The sequence below is a fragment of the Monodelphis domestica genome, chromosome 1 (assembly GCF_027887165.1).
Source record: "Monodelphis domestica isolate mMonDom1 chromosome 1, mMonDom1.pri, whole genome shotgun sequence".
In the NCBI taxonomy this organism is placed as follows: Eukaryota; Metazoa; Chordata; class Mammalia; order Didelphimorphia; family Didelphidae; genus Monodelphis; species Monodelphis domestica.
Genome location: NC_077227.1, coordinates 279,351,270 through 279,373,153, shown reverse-complemented (window position 1 = coordinate 279,373,153; position 21,884 = coordinate 279,351,270). Strand labels below are relative to the sequence as shown.

Sequence of the window (21,884 nt, the reverse complement as noted above, 5' to 3'; positions counted from 1 at the left end):
TTTAACCATAGAGTCTTGGTCTTCCTGGAAGGGGGAGGGCAGAGGGCAGGGAGTGAATGAGAGCGTTAGCCATTAAGAAAGAGGAAAAAACACACTTCCTCGCTCTCACTTGTTTTTCACCAAGAAAACCGCTCAGAATGGGTGTTAAAATCTGACTCCTCCTGAATCAATGAACTAGCACCAACACCTTCCCGACAGTAAGGTGGCGCTGTGGGGAGAGTCGAAGCGGAAGCAGATGTTGTCTTCCTCCTCCCCTTACCCCTTTCTCGACTTGAGTCCTGCCTAATGTATTTGTCACGGTGAGGGGGGAGAGGGAGAAGAATGGCGAGGAGGAGAGATAGAGGGAAAAGGGAGCCAGGCAGGCATGTGCTCCAGTCACTAACATTCGGGCATCTCCTCCCTCTCTCTTTCCCTGCCCCTCCCCCAGCAGCAGCAAGCGGAACCGGAAAAGTATTACCCCCGGCTGCTTCCGCCTAGACTGGGGTGAATGTGATCAGGTGACCTTTTCCAGCTGACTGCATGAGAAGGTGGGGGAGGCTAGCCGCAGTGACTGGCGACTTAGAAGCCAGAAGTAATAGGCCTGGGTACTAATCTGTCACCACCAGACAACAACCACCAGGATGTCTACCAAAGACCGCATCGATATCTTCCCTTCGCGAATGTGAGTGACATGACATGGAATGAGCGAAGGGGCCTCGCTAGTTCTTAATGTCCTCGTGACCGCCCCCCACCCCCACCCCGTACCCTCCTCAGTCCGGGGCTTCCCCCGATACCTCAGCAGCCCTTTGCCTCCTCACCTTGATGCCGAGACGCCTTATTTCTCAGGCCGTTCCCAGGGTCGTTTCCTTGAACCCTAGGACCGAGATGCTATGATTCCCTTTATCCCTTTCCCTTTAATATTTATGTTCCCCGGGGGGAGAGGGGCGTCTCAAACCTGGGCCTCTTCCGTACTTTGTAGGATTTAAGACGCCCCCCAGAAACCAGGCCCCCTCAAGGTGTGTAGATCCCGAGGCTAGCCTCTCTTGGGACCTCATGAACTCAGCGGGAGGGATGATGAATGGTAGTGACATTTTGTTACTAGACTGCTGGGCCTGAAGTCATGAAGATTCAATCAGAATCTTCCTGAGTTCAAATCTGGCTTCAGACACTTAGCTAGCTCTTCAAGTCGTTTAACCCTGTTTAACTTAATCCCTCATCTGTAAAATGCCAAGAAAACCCCAAAATGGGGTCACAAAGATTCGGACACAACTGAAAAACTACTAAACAACAAACAAAATCATCTTGTATTTGTGCCATTTTTTTTTCTTCCTCTTCTCCTTTTTACAGAAAAGTTAAGAGAGAAAAAAGAAAGTTATAGAGTGATGTGGTGGAAAGAGTGTGGGATTTTTGAGTTCAAACTTCAGTTCTGCTTGCTAGTTTTGTGGTCTTGGATAGTTCATTGACACTCTCTGAACCTGGGTCAGTCAACTTACATTGATCAAGTGTTTACTATGAGTGGGGCAAGGCTTTAATTAAAGGGTATAAGTTGAAGAGCTGTTATCTTCCTGAAGTTTCCTCATTGAGGTCCTATGCCAATAAAATTATCGGTCCAGTCCAAAAAAAAATAGTACTGAGGATACAAAGGCAAAAATACCTCAAGGAGCTTGCATTCTTTCGGAGGAGGCAGTAGGTACACAAATAAGACTGTACAAAATATGGAATAAGATGGTACTGAGAAAATATAGATGATTTCATTGTTATAGGGAACTTTGAATGACTAAACTCCCAACACCAATGTAGAAAGGCATTTTCTGTGTGACCTACAGTACTCATTCAGTAACTAAACTTAACCAAACTTCTATAGCTTGTTAAGATTTGTCAAGGGGGCCAAGTGAATGGAGTCTTTTTTTCCAACCTCTTGTCTAGTGGGGAGGCTATGAGTACAAATCCAGCCTCAGACATTTATTAGCCATGTGACCTTGGGGGAAAGTCATTTAACCTTAGTTTGGCTCAGTTTTCTTCTCTGTAAAGTGGGGATAATAATAGCATCTACCTCCCAAGATTGCTGTAAGGATCAAATGAAATAATATTTGTAAAGGACTTGTTACATACAGTTCCTGACATTGAGTAAATACAGTGTAAATATATTATTATTACTTGAACCCAGGTCTTCTTGTCTCAAGGTGAGTTCTCTGTCCAATATGTTTAGCTGTCCCTCTTTGTATATAAAAAGAAAATACAGGGCAATTTGGGGAAAATTAGGAAAAATCTTTTTTCTGGTACTTGAACTAAGCTTTAAAAAATATAAGGATCCTAAGTGCCTGAAGTAAGAAGGGAATATATTCCAGGCATGAGGAAATAACTTGTTCAGAGGGATGTTTTGTGTGAGATATTGCAGGAAAGCCAAGTTGGCAATGCCTGCCTATACAGGGCATAATGGATGAGGCAGATTATAAAGAGCTTTAAGTTTGTATTGGGTCCTAGAGGCAATAGGGGTCTATAGGAGTTTCCTAATCCATAAAATGTACTTAGTGCCTTTCAGGTTCTTCCATCTCTGTGATATACTATACTACAGAGAAGCCAAGGTAGAACTTGGACCAACTAGGTGGCTCAGTAGATGGAGCACTAGGTTTGGAGTCAAAAACACTGAGTCCAAATTTGACCTCAATAGCTGTGCAACCATGGTCAAGTCACTTAACCTGTTTGCCTTAGTTTCCTCTGCTGTGAAATAAGTATAATAAAGTGCTTAGCACAGGTCCTAGCACATAGTAAGCAGTATTAACTATTATCATATATTATTATTGTTGTAACTATTTTCTCATGTGTAGTCTACTTAGCCCTTTCTATACCATAGGGGGGTACTGACTTGATATCACAGAATGTTAAGATTAGAAGAAACCTTAGAGGCCAAATAGTCAAGTTCATTTTACATATTAGAAGATTGAGGATCAGTGGACTTGCCCAAGAGCAAGAAAGTACTAAGTAGAACTGAGAATTCTTGATTCTAAGACCAGTGATTTTTATACTTGCAGTACAATTTTCTACTGCTGTTCTAGTAAATGAGCAATACTTGCTTAAGTGCATATGAAAGAAAATATTAAATAGTAATTTTAGAAAGTTTAGTTATGCAAGTTGCAAGTCAGAAAATGAAGTCCCCTAAAAGGCCAAAATAATTACTTTCTAAGAATTTGGGCTGCTTTCTGTTGGAGAAGAATATACTCTTGACTCCCTCCTCAGAGCATTCTTTGTAATCACAACTACATAATTACAGTTGTCTCTCTTTTAGTCTCCAAACATCTACATTTTTAAAAACAAAAATTTGGGCCAGTTAGTTGGCACAGCAGATAGAGTACCAGGCTTGGAATTGAATGAATCATGTTTCAAATTTGGCCTCAGACACTTCCCAGCTGTATGACCCTGGGCAAGTCATTTAACCTAATTTGCCTAGCCCTTGCCATTCTGTCTTAGAATTTTACTAAGACAGAAAGTTAAGGTTTTAAAACAAATAATAAAATTTGTGGAGTGAAGGTAAGCCTCTTAGTTTTAGAATGGAAAATGATATTTGTGTGGATTTGGAAATTACTTGTCATGCATTCAAATATAAGGAGTAATCTGGTGTTAGAGCGTGTTAATTTTTCCAGAGGCTAGCAATAGAGACATTTTGTCATGTAGTCAGATGTCTTTGAATCAGCTGGAAACAAAGCCATCATCATGCAAGCTGAAGGCCATATTAAAAATGGAAATGAATTGCTGTGTAATTGAGAGGTTTCATTTTTAAAATCTGGGCAGCTGAAAAAAAGGATCAATATACAACTTATTAACAGAAATGTAAAGTAATAGGAAATTGCTGGATTTAAGAGTCAGTAGAAATTTGGATTAAGCTGCAAGTTGTTAAGGGTACTTTTTTTAAACTTCAGTTTCTTTATTCTCCATTCTTCTCTTCTATAAAACAGGAAATCATTACAACTGTGGTACCTTCCTTATGTGTTCTTATTGAGATTATAAACATATATATAATATCTATTAGCTATTACATATTAATATGCCATGTTACTTATTCTTATTAATTGCATTTGGACAGTTTAGCTTGCTACATTGTGTTGTAAAATGTTCAACCACTCTTGCCAGAAAAATAACATTTAAAGTATGCAGAATAATAATATAAGCTTTTACATATACATATACGTGTGTGTGTGTGTGTGTGTGTGTGTGTGTGTGTGTGTGTGTGTGTGTGTGTGTGTGTGTGTGTAACAAGTAATATTCTAATAGAAGCTGACCAGTTTCTTACTGGTACTTCAGAAAATTATTCTGTCAAAATGTTAGTACTTTGATGCTCTTAGTATATTGAGAAGTGGGTGAAAAAAATATCCCTCTGTGATATTTAGAGTTAGAAGAGGCTTTAGGTCCATATCCCACCTCCCATTTTACAGATAAAAATAATACAAATAGAATTTATTTAGTAACCAACTATGTGCCAGATATGCAATGCTTAGTGTTTTTTAGAAATATTGCCTCATTAGATTCTCACTACAAACCTGGAAGGTAGCTGCTGTTATTACCCCATCAATGGTACTAATGAGGTAAAGTGCCTTTTCTAAGACTGGTTATGATAAATGAGGTCCAAGTCTTGTGTTCTTTTCACTATATTCCCCCTGCCTGTACACTCCTGTTAAATAGAAATTTACCCAATTAGCCCTTACTGCTCTCCAAGACAGAAGGTAAAAATTGTTGGGGTTTTTGTTGGTGTTTGAGAAAATGAAGAAGAAATTCAGTTCATAGTCAAGATCTATGCTTAGAAGCTGAGGAAATAAACATAAACTGAGGAGAAAAAGGTCAATAACAATTGGGATATTACAGTTAGGTTGAAGATAAATAGTAAAACCTTGGGTTTCTCCAATAGTTTTTGACTTTGGATAAATTACCTTTTGCAGCTGTTTGAAGTGCAGAAATGTTTAAGAAGTTCTAATTGAAGTATATTTTGAAGCAGTTTGACTCCTCTTGATAATTGAATACTTTAAACATTACCAGATAGCCATGTCTACAACAACATTTTCTATATTTTGTACTTTAAAAATATTGAATAGAGAAATTCCAAGAGTTTAGACTTCAGGAAAGCAAAAGAATTTTCTAGTGCTAAGTATCTCACCTTCATCTCTCTCTTTCTGTGTTAGTCTGGTGCCTATCAAATTATATCTAATACCCTCCACCTCCTGCCTCCATTACCTTACAATTCCTTGTGGTCTGATTTTTATCTTTGTTGTAGTGCTGAAACTTGTACCTTCAGAACTCATCAATGACATCCTTACTAAATTCAGTGCTGTTGGCTCTGTCCCTGCCCTCTTTAACATTTGATACTGATTTCTCTCTGAAACTCTTGTCTATCTTGACTAATAGCTTGCAATAAACTACTTTAGAGTTTGAAGAGAAAAGAATTTTACCTGATTCATCTGTTAGAACATTGCTTTTAACAGTGATTGTAAGGTCATATTGTAAGCTGTAGTATCAGAAGGTAAAATCATGTTTGAAATAGTTTTGACTCTAAATATAAACAGGGTGGTATGTGAATTGTATACACTCAGATGGTTAATTCCTGTTCAGGCTAGAAACTGAACCAGTCCTAGTTGGCAGGACCTAGTAGTACTAAACTAGTTAATGATATAAAGTTGGAAATGATATTTAATTGTTTAAAGGATAGAAACTTAAAAAACCCCAAACTAAAACTATTCACTTTATGCTATAAAAAAGTCAATTTTCTGGTTCCTCACATCTAGTTTATAAGGGTTCAAAATGTTATATTACTTAAGAATTTAGCCTATGACTCATCTAGGCATTTTACATTTAGTGTAATTGATTATACCAACCACTGTTATCATTGAAGCTAAGAATTTATTCCAGTGATATTTCCAGTTTTTTGTTTGAAAAGCAGTAGAAAAAGGAAAAGCTAATGCATTTTTTATTTAAATTTGTCACATGCAGTAAGGTAGAATCATTCATTTAGAGCTGAAAAGGATCCTAGCGTTAATAGGATCATAGATTTGCAACTGGAAAAAACTTTAAAGGTTCTCTAGTCCAACTCCCTTACTTTGTAGATGGGATCATTTTGTGTAGCCCCCTGACTTTACAGATAAAGAAATGGGGCTCAGAGAAAGGAAATAATTTGCCCAAAGCCATAAAAGTATACCTTTTCTCATGAAACAATTTGAGTCCTTAAGTTGTATATTACTAATCTTGCATGTTTATTAATGATAAGAGTTTTAAGTTATAGCCAAGTTAGAATAATCATTTTATTATTATTTTCTTTTAAACAAATACTAAGTTTTGGGTAAGGAGAATGGGAAGGAAAATGGCATATAATTTTAGCTTCTCACCTAGACAACTCCACATTTATTGAGACATCTATTAATTCACAATAACTCATTTCTTTGCTATCTTAAAAATTAAGAACAGTTGAATTCAGGGTCTTAACTGAGGATCATCAAGTGCTCAAATAGTCTGGTTTCTGAAAAAAATATCCTAAGGCAATTGGAAATTTTGTCCTGAAAATATAATGAGTTCTAATTTAGTTCTTTATTATAAATATGGTATGCTTATAGGCTGCACACAGCAGTCTTCTTAGCATCTTAATAGAAATATGGACCTATAGCATTAGAAAAATCAATTTAGCTTGTACATACAAGTGGTGCTTAGTCTACCTAGTAACCTTATTTAGATAACATGGCATCAAAGTGGAGGAGGATGTTATTTTTCCAATTTTTATGGAAAATGTTTATGCCTGCCCTTGTTCTCTTAGATGATATTAAGAATTTTGAAGAAAAAAAGAATTTTGTATAACTGTGATTATTTTTTTTTAATAGGGCACAGACCATTATGAAGGCTCGATTAAAAGGCGCACAAACAGGTCGGAACCTCCTAAAGAAAAAGTCTGATGCCATGACTCTTCGATTTCGGCAGATCTTAAAGAAGGTCATTCAGGTAGTATGAGTTTTGCTTTTGATCAGAAAAATGTGAGAATTTCATATGATTGATTATGCTTTATTTATATGCTGATTAAAATTCATGTTTCTACTTTGTCTCAGTAAAGCAATGGGGACCAATGATATGAAATTTAGTATGCAAAAATCAAATATAATTTGTGTCATCTTACTTGGCTTCATTGTTTTGTTTTGTTTTTGATGTGAAAGAGCCTAATAGGAAATGACTAATGTAAAAATACAGTAAAATGTTTAAAATTTTTTTGATTTTCTTATATTCCTGGTGATGTAAACCAAACCTAAAATGAGAAAAATCTTTTGGCCCTGGTGAAATTAACCTAAATAACAAAGAATGCATAGCATAAAAGCACCCCGAGCTGGTAGCGTGGTGAAGTATGGGAAGAACAGTGAATTCATGTTTATTCAGAGGACCTTGGTTAGTTTCCTGGTTCTACTACTATGGTTGCTTTCAATGTAGTACCTGAACAAAAGTTACCAATTCTTGGTCTTAGGCTAAACTAAGTGACAACCCCACCCCCACCCCAGGTCCCTTTCAGCTATGACCTTACCAAAGGCTAAAACTTGCCTATAATAAGCCACTTATTTTGTCTGTTTTTTATTTGTACCCTTAACAGACCAAAGTACTAATGGGTGAAGTGATGCGAGAAGCTGCTTTCTCACTTGCTGAAGCCAAATTCACAGCTGGCGACTTTAGGTGAGACAACTTATAGGTGAAAATTAGGTAAAAAATAAGTAGCCTGGCTTTCTAGAGCTGCCTTTAGAATAAGTGAATTTGGTAAATAGACTGATATTCTGTAGGTAGACAAGTCCAGAGATTTCTATTTGTATCCTGTCTCAGGCTTTAAGTGACTGGGTGACAAGTATATCTCTCTATGCCCGTTTTCTCATCTGGAGGATTTGGTCTAAATGACTGAATTTCTTTTAGTGATAACATTCTGCCATGCTAAATAATAGGCTCCACAGTTTAATTTTTACATCTCAATGAATACTTATGGCAAAGTAATTACTTCATACTGACTTTTGAACAGATGGTGTACTGAGAATTGAATGAACAAGTGTCAGAAAGAAGTATAGAATGGCAAAGAGATTGGAGAAAAATGGAGAAGAGGAACAAAGAGTTGTTTATCATATATCAATAATAATTTACATTGTTTTATAAAGTGATTTGGGAATCTACAAAGTCCTTTTGTCTTAACAAAATTTACAGCATTTCATTTAGATAAAACAAGTTAGAAATGTGAGACATTTATTTGGCTTGTTAATTACTAAATACTAAAAGAAAGGAGTAACAATGTAATTTAGCAGCATTTTCTACCAAAATATCATAGGTAACATCACAGTACTGTTCATATAGATAGATCTATGTAAGTGGAAAGCTTCATTGACATAATTGTAGATGTATAATAGAGTCATGGAGTAGTGGGCTCTCTCTCACAGCTGTATTAGTGATGGGGAGACCACTGACAACTGCCATAGATGTCATGATCAGATCTAGCAAAACCTTGAGTTGGGTGGTATAAATATTGTCCAAGAAGTGTCATAAAAGAAGACATTTGCTTACCACCACCACCCCAAAAAAAATCCCAAACTTACCAAATTATTATTTATCAATAGTTTTTTTCCCCCTCTCTTTAAAAAATAACACTTTTACATCTTTCCTCTTAAGCTATCCCTGGAAGTGAGATTTGTCCTCTTTTGGCCACTTATAATTAGTGATTCATGTTACGTGCTTACCCCTACTCCCCTTTATCATTCATAGTTTAATGTAAGAATTAGATATAGTGGGTTCCTTTAGGTTAATTTTTCTCATTAAAATTTAGTCAAGTTGAAACAAAATTTAATATCTTTTTCCCTATGTAGTGCCACTGTTATTCAGAATGTGAACAAAGCTCAAGTGAAGATTAGAACAAAGAAAGATAATGTAGCAGGTAAGACTTCTTAATACTTTTAGAAATATCTGGAGCAGAGTAAAATTATTCAACTGAACTGCTTACCCAACAGATTTTACTTTTTATTTGGAACTAAATTCAATTCAACCAGCATGTATTAAACAGCTACTTTGTGGAAGGCACAGTTCTTGACAAAGATAAAACAGTCCTTTGTTCACTTTTAACTGATATAACCATTCCATTACAAACAAGAATAGTTTTTTGCTTTTGGAGGTGGAAATCTCATGAATATTTATGAAAGGGGAGAATTCTCCACACTTAGTAGAAACTGCCTAATGGGCAGCTAGGTAGATAAGAGTGCCAGGCCCAGAGTCAGGAGAATCTGGATTCAAATCTTGCCTCAGATACATACTTTAGCTGTGTGACCCTGGGCAAACCATCTACCCCCATTTGCTGAGCCTCATGTCCTTTTGTCTTAGAGTTGTTACTAAGCCAGAAAGTAGAGGTTTTAAAAAAAAGTAAAAACTGGCTAATTCAAACATTCACTCATAATTTTTAAGAATTTGGCAAAAATGAAAATAATTCCAATATCAATAAAGATACTTCTACTTTGATTTTCCTAAATTATTTTTACAAATGTTAATGAACTTCTGTTTTAATAGGTGTTACCTTGCCAGTATTTGAACATTACCATGAAGGAACTGACAGTAAGTAGTAAGGAACTTATCCTTTTGTTGCCTGCAGATTGTACATTTGGGTAATTCTCCTAAAATGAATCTAGTTATAGAGCAAATTATAGGATAAAGCTACTTGGAGATGATCATGCTGTAGCTATTTTTATAATGGTCTCTGCCACAGAAAGTGGAAAGGGTTTTCAGCTCTCTTAATTATGCTACATATAGTAGAGGAAGACAGAAATGTAATATTCAATACAACAAGCAATTAGTACCTATTATATGATAGAGAGATACAGTGCTTTACAAAAGGCTAAGATAACATCATCCCTCTTATAACTCCACTACATTCATTGGAATTGAAAGGAAACCCCAGTTCTTTCTGAGTACATACTTTTTGATTTGGTTACAGTTGTGAATTGCTAAATAGCTAAGTGCAGCTTTCATCCTCTTGATATTTACTGTTATAAATTATGTTTTCTTGGGATAGAAATAAGAGGAAAAAAAATTTCTTATTATAATAATGCTTTTTCACTGATTATTTCAGGTTATGAATTGACTGGTTTGGCCAGAGGTGGGGAACAAGTGACCAAACTGAAGAAGAACTATGGCAAAGCAGTAGAGCTGCTAGTGGAACTAGCATCACTCCAGGTTGGTACAAGTGTCAGAAATACTAAACAAGTCCAATTTCTAGTTATTAAACCTTGAACCTAAGTAGCATGCAAAGAAATAATACTTCCTTAGAATTTGAGTAATAGGAAATAAGCCTAAGATCTGCTCATTTAAGATGAAATGACTTCTACACGTTTGTCTTTAAGTGTTTGCTACTATCAGGTATTTTACTGGCATGATGGACAAGACTTTCACATGTTAAACCCAGGAAAGTGGCATCTAAAAGACTAAATATGGGGGCAGCTGGGTAGCTCAGTGGATTGAGAGCCAGGCCTAGAGACAGGAGGTTCTAGGTTCAAATCTGGCCTCAGACACTTTCCAGCTGTGTGACCCTGGGCAAGCCACTTGACCCCCATGGCCTAGCCCTTTCCACTCTTCTGCCTTGGAGCCAATACACAGTATTGACTCCAAGACAGAAGGTAAGGGTTTTAAAAATAAAATACTAAAGAATAATTCCAAAAAGATTTTCTTATTAATATATGTAAATATCTTTATACTATTATTCCTAAGTTAGTGGTCTCTTTCTCTTTCTTCTTAACATATTTATATTGGCTTGGTTGGAATGACTTAAATTTAGAGGTAAACTAATCAGAATAAAAATAAAATGATGTTATAATTCTGTAAGACTCCAATGTCTATTAGCAATCCTCAGTTTAAAAACATCCTGAAAATTAGCCTTTTTTCCAAAAATTTAGTTCTAGCATTTGGAGCTGAGCCACATGAGTCAATTATTTGAGTTATAAATGAAAGTATATCTATTTTATAATTTGTTCTCTTATCTTAGACTTCATTTATTACGCTGGATGAGGCCATTAAAATAACAAACAGACGGGTGAATGCCATTGAGCATGGTGAGTATGAACAAGCATAGAAATGGTTTTAAAACCAACTTTGGATTAATTCCCAAGGTTTTCTATAGTTCTTTACTATGTGTATATCCATTTTTTGTTCTCTGTATCATTCATATCCCTCTCTCCAAAACAAAACATTGAATATTTAATCTCTTTTTCAAGCCACCTTTACCTAGAATAAGACTCTCACACTTGGAAAGGTATATGAAGTTCATTCAGTCAATAAATATTTATTAAATATCTACTATGTTCCAGGCATTGTACTAGGTTCTGGAGGTACAAAAAGAGGCAAAACATCATCCCTGCACAGAAAGAGCAAACAAATGTGTGCAAACAGGCTTTATACAAGATAAATAAGAAATAATTTTAGAAGGAAGGCATTAATAGAGATTGGGAAAAACTGTATGTAGAGGATGACGTTTTTAATTTGTACTTGAAGGAAGCCAGATAAACCATTAAGTAGAGTTGAAGATGGGGAGCATTCCAGGTATGGGGAGAGGATGCTCAGAGAAAACATCCAGCATTAAGAGATGGAATGTCTTATTCATGGAACAGCAAGGAGGCTAATGTCACTATATCAGTACATAGCAGGTAATAAAGTATAAGAAGACTGGAGATATAGTGAGGCGAAATTGATAATTTGGTTAGGCCATAGTGTTTTATGTTTGATGCTGGAGGCAATAGGGAGTCACTGGAGTTTATAGAGAATAGATGTGTGATGGTGATCAGTATCTGTGCTCTAGGAAAATCACTTTAACTGCTAAATGGAAGATGGAGCAGAGTAGAGAGAGACTTAAGGCAGAGAGACCCACCAGCAGGCTATTGCAGTAGTCTTAAGTGTGAGATGATAAGGCCTTGGACAAAAGTGGTTGCAGTGTCAGAGAAGAGAGGGAGATGTGCATCAGCTTATAGATGAGGAGAGAGTAAATGAAGAATCAAGGGTGAATACTAGGCTGTGAGCCTAAGGAACTGGGGAGATGGCATTCCTCATCTGCAGAACTGATTGAGGGAACTGGGGAGATGATTACTCAACAGTAAGAGAGAAGTTAGGAAAGGAAGAGGATTTATATGGAAAGATAATGAATTCTACTTTGTTTACTAGAGGCCCAGTTTGAGCTGTCAATTGAGAGGTTTGGCAGGGTAGGTAGATTTGAGATTCATCAGCATAAAAATGATAATTAAATCTGTGAGAGCTGAAGAGATCACAAGGGGAAGTGGCATAGAGGGGAAAATATAGAACAGAAGGCCAAAGACTCAGGACAAAAACCTATTATACACCTACTGTTAGAGAATATGATTTGGGTGAGTATCCAGCAAAGAAAACAGATGGAGAGATCAGATAGGTAGGAGGAAATTCAGGAAAGAGTAATATTCTAACTCTAGAGAAAAGAAAACATCAAGGAGGAAAGAGAGCAATAGTATGAAAGGACACATATCAAGAAGAATGATTGGGAAAAAAAACATTGGATTTAGCAATTTAGCTCATTGGTAATTTTGGAGAGAGCTATTTAATTGGAATGATGATATCAGAAGTCATGTAACAAAGAAAGAAAAACTGCGCTATGATTCTGAACTTGAGCTAACTTTATTTGTAGGCCGATACAGTCAGTGGTCTTCTCGTGTCCAGTCTGTGATGAAGGACCTCATTTAGATGTAAAAGTCTATTTTATAGGCGTTTGGCAGTCAGTTAACATAAGCAATTAAATAAAACCAAATGAACAAATGATTTAGGAAATATTTGCTGAGAGTTAATAAATTCCAAATAAAGGTTTAAAGCGGGCAACTCTCATTTGCTCTTATCCTTCTGGTAATTTAGCACCAATTAAAACTTTTTCTTTGAACAGCAGAAGGATTTATAAAAGATCTAGATCTCTGTTAAGCATCTCAGTCTCTAGAGTGTGTGGTTCATGGTATATCACAAGCCCTGTTCATCATTGCAGTTGAAAATAACAATAGCAAAATATTAGAATGAATCAGATCAGGATAACAATTTTCAGTCATCTCTAATTGATAGTACAAATAATAGACTGATGTAGCAAACTTAATTCACTTAAAGGTAAACCAAAGGTGCCTCTCCAGGCCATAAACTAAGGAACTTATAGTGAATATAAATCCTTCACAAAAGCAAATACCATCTTGGCTTCGTAATACATTCCCAATTTCTACTATTGACTCAATGATTCACCTCTTTGCATAAGATAGGTGAAGAAGAAAATAGTGGCAGATAGATCTGAGTGATGGATGGAGGAACAGGGAAAAAGTGGAGGGTGGGATTATCATTTGGTAAGGGAAACGTGAAAGGATGATTTAACAGCAGGGAGGGCCCAAACATAAATTTGTAGTTCACCCAGTCAGAAGAATTACTGGTTCTTTCTACCTTCATTCATCAGCATGTGTATAGAATCAAAGCCAGTGAATTGTGGGAGTGATCCACTGGTGAGGCCAAGGAATCAAGAGAATAGGATAATGTAGAGTTTTAACCTACTGATCAATGAATTAAGATAGGGGAAAGAGGAGTCTGGCTAATGAAGGGGAGATGACTTGAAAAAGAATTGGAGTTGTCAGATTGGAGATCATAAAGTGGACAAAAAATAGGGTCTGGAAAGGGAAGGCAAAGGGAGAGGTAAAAAGCCAATAAATTATAGATATTGGGAATCTTGGAAATCTTGAACATGGTAACAGTACATTTTTGGATGCTGGTAAGGTCATCCTTTGTATGTGTGGCTGAAGTCAGGGGGACTAGGTCATGGGATATGAGCAGGTTGAGCAACTGAGTAGTTGGGATGTTAGAAATATATTATATATATATATATATATATGTATATATATATATAACTTCCCAACTATGAAGGCAAACCAGTGAGTAGACAGAAATTGTGAACCAGGTGCCAAACTTCTTGAAGAAGGAAGGAGAGTGACCTGAAGGTCTGTCACTAATAGCTACCAGGATTTTGATTGGGTAGCAAATTTGAATTACATTAACTTCACTGTAGGGGAGATATTACTGAGTGATGTAGGACAGTCTGGAAGAAGCAGTATGGAGCAAGGAGTATTCCAACTCCTCACCTTGAGCAGTGAGTAGAAAGGAATGAGTGAAGGTGCAACCAGTCCTGGAAAGGGTGGCCAGGGAGATCTGTGTCATTAAGGGGGAGGCAAGATTTCAGTGATTACTAGAAGATGGAAGGAGTGGAGAGGAAAAGAGTTACAATGAAAGTGAGTTTGTTGTCTATGGAACAGTCATTCATTCTAGAGGGCACAGTGGAAAAAGGTGAGTAATGTTTGGTTGGAACTTTAAAGTAAAAAGGGTGAGGGGGGGACCGGATTCAAGTGGCTTTATATCACGTTACTTTCTAGGTATTTCCCTTTCCAGTTAGTGTATCTTCCTATGTAACAGATGAAAAAATAATAGAAACAGATACATTGACTTTGACAATGTTGTGTTATGTATGTGCATGTATGTTTTTGCCTTCCTGCTTCTCCAATGAAAAGAGGAGGATTCTTAATAGTAGGGAGACTTGGTTAGTATACATAGCATTCATCTTCATTTCACAATTATTTCTGTGTACACTATAATGTGTATGCTGTTTTCCTTGTTTCTCAGTTCATACAGTTCTCATTTTTCATTGAATTTTGTTCTTAATTTCTTTTAAAAACAGATCTGTCATGCTATCTTTTGTTATCTCATCTCTATGTCTCATCATATTCCTCTAAAAAAAGGAAAAGAAAAAAAAATTCAACAAAACTCACCAATATATTGGAAAAAAATAGTGAAGAGGCAGTTGGTACTTCGTATCTGTGGACTTATACTTGTGAAATTGTAGGGGCAGAGGCAAGAGAGAAAAGTGCCTTTATATATCACTTCCCTTTGGAATCAAGCTTGTTCTTTTTCTCTTTTTTATTCCTTTATTTATATTGTAAAAAATTAATTCCTAGGCATCTCACCCTCACCCTTCCCTTCCTGCACCATAGATGGCATCAATTGACCAAAAAAATCTGTATATAAATTATGTCATTTCAAATCAGTTCTTTCTCTGGAGGTGGACATTCACAAGTTATTCTTCAAATATTCTGTAGCTATATTATAATGTTCTCTTAGTTATACTTGTTTTACTCTTCATTATTTCATATAGGTCTTTCCAAGTTTGTTTTTTTAATTAACTTGCTGATCATTTCTTATGGTGCAATAGTATTCCATCACAGATGTATACCACAACTTGTTTGGCCCTTCCCCAATTGATGGACATCCCCTCAATTTCCAGTTCTTTGCCACGACGATGACAACCAACTATAAATATTTTGGAAATTTAGCCTCTTTTCTTCCAAGTTACTCTCCAAGATGGTTGAATCAGTTCCACCAACATTAGTGGCCTCATTTTTCCACATCCCCTCCAATATTTGTCACTGTGCCCTTTTACCATTTTAATAAATCTGATGGATGTGAGTTAATATATTAGAATTTTTTTGATTTGCATTTCTCTAATCAGTAGTAATTTAGATCATTTTTACATACCTATATATGGCTTTAATTTCTTCAAACAAAAACTGTCTTTATATATCTTTTCTTCCATTTATCACTTAGGGGGAGATATCTCTTATAAATTTGGCAAAGTTTTCTATATTTTAGATATGAGACCTCTATCTAAGAAAGTAAAAATTTCCCTCCAATATTCTGCTTTCCTTTTCATCTTGGCTCCATTAATTTGTGCAAAATCTTTTTAATTTAATGTAATAAAAACTATCCATTTTCATATCTCAACATTCTCTATCTCTTGTTTTTTAATGAATCTCCATAAATCTGATAGGTAATATATTTCCTGTACTTATAATTTGCTTATTATTATCTCTCTTTATGTCTAAGTCATGTATCCATTTTGATCTTATCTTAGTGAATGGAGGAAACTCTTTTCCAGTTATCCTAGCAATATTTACCAAATAGTTTATCTCCAAAATTTAGATATATACTTTTGTCAAATACAAAGTTATTTTAATCTTTTATTAGCATTTGTTATATGTCTGTTCTGTTTCACTGCTCTATCTTTCTATTTCTTAACTGTTACTTTTGAAATTACTGCTTTATAACAGTTTAAAATCGGGTGCTGCTAGACATTTCTTTATATTAATTTTTTTTATTTTTTTAAATTAATTTCTTTGTTATTCTTGATCTTTTGTTCTTCCAAATTAATTTTATTATTTTTTCTAGCTCAATGAAATAACTGTTTGGTAATTTAATTGAGATGGCATTGAATAGTTTGATTAGTTTAAAGTTATCATCTTAATCATATTGCCTCTGCCCATCCTTGAACTATTAATATTTCTCCAATTATTTAAGTCTGATGTTATTTGTGTAAAAAAATTTTATAATTATGTTTGTGTAGTTTTTGAGTTTGTTTTGGCAGGTATCCTCCCACGTATTTAGTCTTCAAATAATTTTTACTTTGTGTTTCCATGTTTCCTTATTGCATTTAAATTTTATTGTATTATTGTCTAAAAAAGATTTAATTTAATAAGTCTGTTTTTCTGCATTTAACTGTAAGGTTTTTGTGCCCCTAATATATGGTTAGTTTTTGTAAAAGTATTATTATGTAGCAATGAGAAGGTATACTCTTTTTCTCTTCATGTTCAATTCTTTCTAGATATCTATCATATATAGGTTATTTTAAATACTGTTCTTGAGATAATGAAGAATGAAACTAGTAGAACTAAAAGAGTATTCTATGTAGCTACTAATTTCACCTCCAGAAAATGAACTGAAAAATGGAAACATGAAAGACATAATCTGCATATACATATCTGTTTGCCAGATAATGCCTTTTATGGTGTGAGGACAGGAGGAAGGGTCTGAGATACCTGGAAATAAATTCTAATAATAAAAATTTTTTAAAGATTCTATTAATCTCCTTGATTTCTTTCTTATTTATCTTTTGGTTAGATTTATCTTTCTGAGAGGAGAAAGTTGAAGTCCTCCACTGCTTTTGTTATCTATTTCCCCCTGTGTTTCTTTTAACTGCTTCTTTAAAAATTTGGGTGCTATAGCATTTAGTATATAGAGTTTTAATATTGATAATGTTTCATTATTATCTATGGTACATTTGAACATAATATAGTTTTCCTCTTTCAATTAAATCTATTTTTGCTTTAACTTTGACAGAAATCATGATTGCTACCCATTTTCTATGTATCACTTGAGGCATAGTATATTCTACTCCAGCCATTTTTTTTTTTACTCTGTGTGTGTGTGTCTTATTTTAAGTGTTCCTTATAAACAACATATTGTTGAATTTTGGTCTTTTGTTTTTTTTTAAACCCTTACCTTCCACCTTAGAATCAATACTATGTATTGGTTCCAAGGCAGAACGGTGATAAGGACCGCTAAGCAATGGGGGTTAAGTGCCTGGCCCAGGGTCACACAGTGAGGAAGTGTCTGAGGTCAGATTTGAACCTAGGACCTCCGGTCTCTGGGCCTGACTCTCAATCCACTGAGCCATATAGCTGTCCCCTCTGTAAATTAATAAGACGTTTACCCTTCTTATTGTATATGTTTCCTTTTAAACTCAGATAGTATAAGAATTAGGTTCCAGCATTACCAGCCCTCCACCCCTTCTCTATGACAGTTCTTCCTCACACACCTCTGTTGTAGGAGATAATTGTTCCATTTTATCTCTTCTTGCCCTGTTTTATTATTTTTTTGGCTCATGGATCCAGCTTGTTCTTATTAATTTCAAAGCATCTAGTTTCTTGTTTTGTAGTAGCCATTCTTTCCCTTTACACTGTCATTGCGTATGTTGTTTTCCTAGTTTTGCTTATTTCACTTGCTTTAGTTCATATAAGTTGTTTTATACTACTTTTTCCCACTTGTTCATCTTATATAGCACAGTTGTGTTTATTATATTTCTGTAGCTATTCTCCAATCAATGAACATGTATTTTGTTTCCAGTTTATTTGCTACCATAAGAAGCACTGCTATTAATGTTTCTTTTTTGTCAGTGACCCAGTGGTGGAATTCCTGGGTTAAAAAGTAATTTTAGCAATTTTCTTTGAATAATTCCAAATAATTTTCCTGAATAGTTGTAACCATTCATATCTCCACCAATAATACATTTATGTATCTGTCCTTTTTTTTAATTGAATTTTTTTCAATGAACAAAAATATATTTTTTCTCTCCCATCTTCCCTCCCCCAGTTAGGGGAGGGGGGAAAACTATTGTAACAAATAAGCATAATCAAATAGAACAAATTATTGCATTTGTGGGACTGTGTTGAAAAAAGTATATCTTATTTTACATCTTGATTTTGTCGCTTTATTAAGAAGTGGAATGGGGGCAGCTGGGTAGCTCAGTGGATTGAGAGCCAAGCCTAGAGACACTGGCCTCACACTTCTGGACAAGTGACCTAATCCCCATTGCCTAGCCCTTACCACTCTTCTACCTTGGAGTCAATACACAGTAGGGTTTAAAAAAAAAAAGTGGGTAATGTGCTTTGATCAATGCTCTTAGGTCGTAATTGGTCATTGCTTTGCTTAGCTTTTCCAATAATATCCTAGTATTAATATTATTTTTTTATAATATTATTTTTTTCAAAGTTAAAGTAATATTTTATTACTGTTTCCTACAACTGGCTTTAGGGTGAGGGTAGAGGTGCAAGAGAGAGAAAGGCACATAATCTGACGTTGGCACTGAAATACATTTAACATCAGTAAAACTTTTTTAAAAGAAAAATTTGTTACATATAGTTAAATGATTTTTTCATTTGGTGACAACATTCAGGCAAACAAAAACAAAAAATAGAGGAGATAAAAACAGGAAAAGATTACTATACATGGATTTGAAAATGTACCTTGGGTTTCCTTTTGTTGTGGCAAAGTCTGCTTCTTTTGTGTGATCTTAAGAAAGATCACTCCTGTACAAGGTGATTGTTTGTTAAACGTTCTTCTAGCAGGTGGTGAGGTTTGTTGTTGTTTTTCATTGTCTTACTTGTTGATTAAATACAAATTTGTTTTGGAGGGGTTTTTTTTGAAGTGTGGTGGGAAGTTTGTTGTTGTTTTTCTAAATAGTCTCCACTACCCAATAATTTATCCAGGCTTTTGGGATTGGTGAGAATCTCTCTGGCCAACCTCCAGGTCTGTTTGGCTATGCTCTCCAGGGCCAAATCAGGCTTACCCTGAAATAGGTAGAGGTTGGGCAAAAATAATGGGGCATCGCCAGCACTGCAGACAAGAGATGAGCTGCAGCAGGATACCATTGAGCTAGTCTCCTAGGCATGCTTCATTCTTGCAGCAGAGTTTTCATGTGATAGTTGTTGAGCGGCTACTTTTTAATAGTTAATTAATAATATTCCCTTACATTCATGTTACCGTAGTTTGTTTTTTTTTTAACCATTCCCAATTGATGAGCATTTACTTTGTTTCTTTAAAAAGGTGCTGCTATAAATATTTTGGTGTGTATGTAATGTAAACCTTTTGAAAATTTTATTATTTTTGTCACTGGCCTTCTTGGAGTTATGACTATGTAACTGGAATTACATGACTATGTAATTTAAATGTCTATACATTTAAGTCACTTTGCATAATTGTAAATGTTTTCTAGAATTAAATTTCACATTATTTGATTGCTTGATGTTTACATAACTTTAGTCTTTTGTTTAAGAAAATCAAAACTTTTTACATTTCTTGAATTTTCCTAGGTCTTTTCTAGGTAGGGAGAGAGCAAGTATTACTCAGATCTTCAAATGAGTGGACTGACAATACCCCCAAAAGAAAAGTTATTTGCGTGAGCCTTAGTATTAAAATGTATTTATCTCAACTTGCTCTCTTTGTAAGATCAAGTAGTGAAATTAATGTAACTAATCAGCATTTTGAGAGATGAGGGTGTGAAGATAGTCTGCATTCTTATTGATGTCTTATTTTTCTAGTGATCATTCCCCGGATTGAGCGTACACTTAATTACATTGTCACAGAACTGGATGAGCGAGAACGTGAAGAGTTTTACAGGTTAGTTTGGCTTGGTACTCAAAGATTGGGAACAACTAGTTCTACTAGTAAGACATATTTGCTTCCTATATTGGCTTTTCCTCTTTAAATTTAGCCCTTTTAGTTTCTTAGCTTTGATAAATAGGAAATATAAGGATATCATTGGAAAACAAGAATTCTTATTTTGAAGATTGTTGTGCTTCCTTAAACCTAGTCTCTTCTTGTAATCCAAGTGATACCCTAGAGGAGGGAGGCTAAATTTGGGCTAGTTTTTGAACCACAGCTCCATCTTCACATCCTGGCACTCCCACTTTGTGTGCACATGTATGTGCATACTTGGGCAAGTCACTACACATCTCTTTGTCCAACTGGAAAATGAGGTATTTGGACAAGATGACCTTTATGGGCCCTTCCAGCTCTAAACTATGATCTTGTCATGATAAGAAATTGAAAATGCTTTCAGATGCAACTTTTTCACTTTAAAATCATTTAAAATGAAGGGAGGAAAGAACAAGCAATGTTACTTATCAGCCAATTTCTCCTGACAAAAGTACTATGTCTTGTGGAGGAAAGAGAAGACATTGTACCTATAAGTATTTATAAAAAGCACAGTGCAGGATATAAAGAAGTGCTGGTTTATAATGCAGTCCTATAGGAAATCTGAACAGGGGAAGATGAATGAAGACTGGAGCAGTCAAGGAAGCCTTGATGATGGAGCAGATAATAGCACATGAGAGGCTTTGAGGATACTAAGAGTTTTTCTTTTGTTGTATGTTAGTAGTGGATCACTACCCTTATTGGACACTTTATACAACTACTGTATTTGGGGCAAGTGTTCTTAACCATGAACTTGGAGAAGGTGAATATATTTTAGTATAATTGTTTTACTTAATAATGCTTATTTTAAAATATTATGAGGAGTCCATTGGCCTCTCCAGACTACTAGAAAGGGCTTTATGACACACACAAAAAAAGGTTGAGAACACCTAGTTTAGCGTCTAGACTGTTTGGACTCTAGAATCCTAATAAATATTGAAATTTAGATGGTCCATTAGAGAACTATAGTTTATAGAGAAGACAGATTGTTACAGCCATGGTGTCTCTTTTATCATTTGGTATTGAGTGGCTTCTGGAAAAACTGTCTTTATTCTCCAGGTTAAAGAAAATACAGGAGAAGAAGAAGAGTGTCAAAGAAAAATTAGAGAAGGAGATATCCTGCCTGAAAGCATCTGGAGAATTGCCAGAGCCTGCTAATCTGCTGGCAATAGAAAAGGATGAAGATCTTCTATTTGAATAGCCCTTTCCATTCTATCATCTTTGAGACCTTGGTCTTGTGCTTTTCTTATAATACATGGTATCCAGGTTCTGTGTGTAATGGGCAATTTGTTATAGCCCAAAAGTTCTACTAGTGTATATTAGTTATTGGGATTATTTGGAGGGATCGTGATTATGTCATTTGTAGGATCTGCCACTATTTTGGTGGTAATTGACCAGTCCAGGAACCTGTAGAACTATAACCTATTGATATTTCCTCATTTCATTGGTTTGTGTATGTATTCAGTTTTGGTGTTCTATACTCTAGTATTTGAAAAAATATCCCTTTGAAAACAGCAATGATTCACACAGATCTAATAACCTAACTTCTACATACATAGTCATTGCTTTGACCCACTTTCAACTTTTGCTTTTGTCACCATGGTGCTTCAATCTAGCCTTGGGTAAATTGCTTCATGCCTTTTTTTTTCCTTGCATGGCTGGTCTCAGTCCTGTGGAAGAAGACTTTCCCCCTCCATTATGGAAGAAATTCTGCCAATTCCTGTGTAACTATAATATGTAAGCAGAGTAAAAGAATTTTAAAATGA

At 35.4% G+C, this 21,884-nt stretch overlaps 1 protein-coding gene across 5 annotated transcripts in view; it reads left to right on the top strand.

The window, feature by feature from the left end:
* Window positions 1–21,884, top strand: part of ATP6V1D (ATPase H+ transporting V1 subunit D) — a 22,232-nt gene extending 348 nt beyond the window's left edge. For 3 of the 5 annotated variants that reach the window (XM_056810933.1, XM_007473070.3, XM_007473069.3), the window contains exons 2-10: window positions 431–661; window positions 6,834–6,951; window positions 7,586–7,665; window positions 8,832–8,899; window positions 9,523–9,567; window positions 10,082–10,185; window positions 10,991–11,057; window positions 19,965–20,043; window positions 21,178–21,884. In XM_056810933.1, coding sequence (XP_056666911.1) covers window positions 621–661; window positions 6,834–6,951; window positions 7,586–7,665; window positions 8,832–8,899; window positions 9,523–9,567; window positions 10,082–10,185; window positions 10,991–11,057; window positions 19,965–20,043; window positions 21,178–21,319 — 744 coding nt within the window. In that variant the 5' untranslated portion in view covers window positions 431–620 and the 3' untranslated portion in view covers window positions 21,320–21,884. Of the gene's footprint in view, window positions 1–159; window positions 300–430; window positions 662–1,326; window positions 1,459–6,833; window positions 6,952–7,585; window positions 7,666–8,831; window positions 8,900–9,522; window positions 9,568–10,081; window positions 10,186–10,990; window positions 11,058–19,964; window positions 20,044–21,177 lie in introns of those variants that run through there. The other 2 variants (XM_056810934.1, XM_001369898.5) reach the window with 2 other exon arrangements.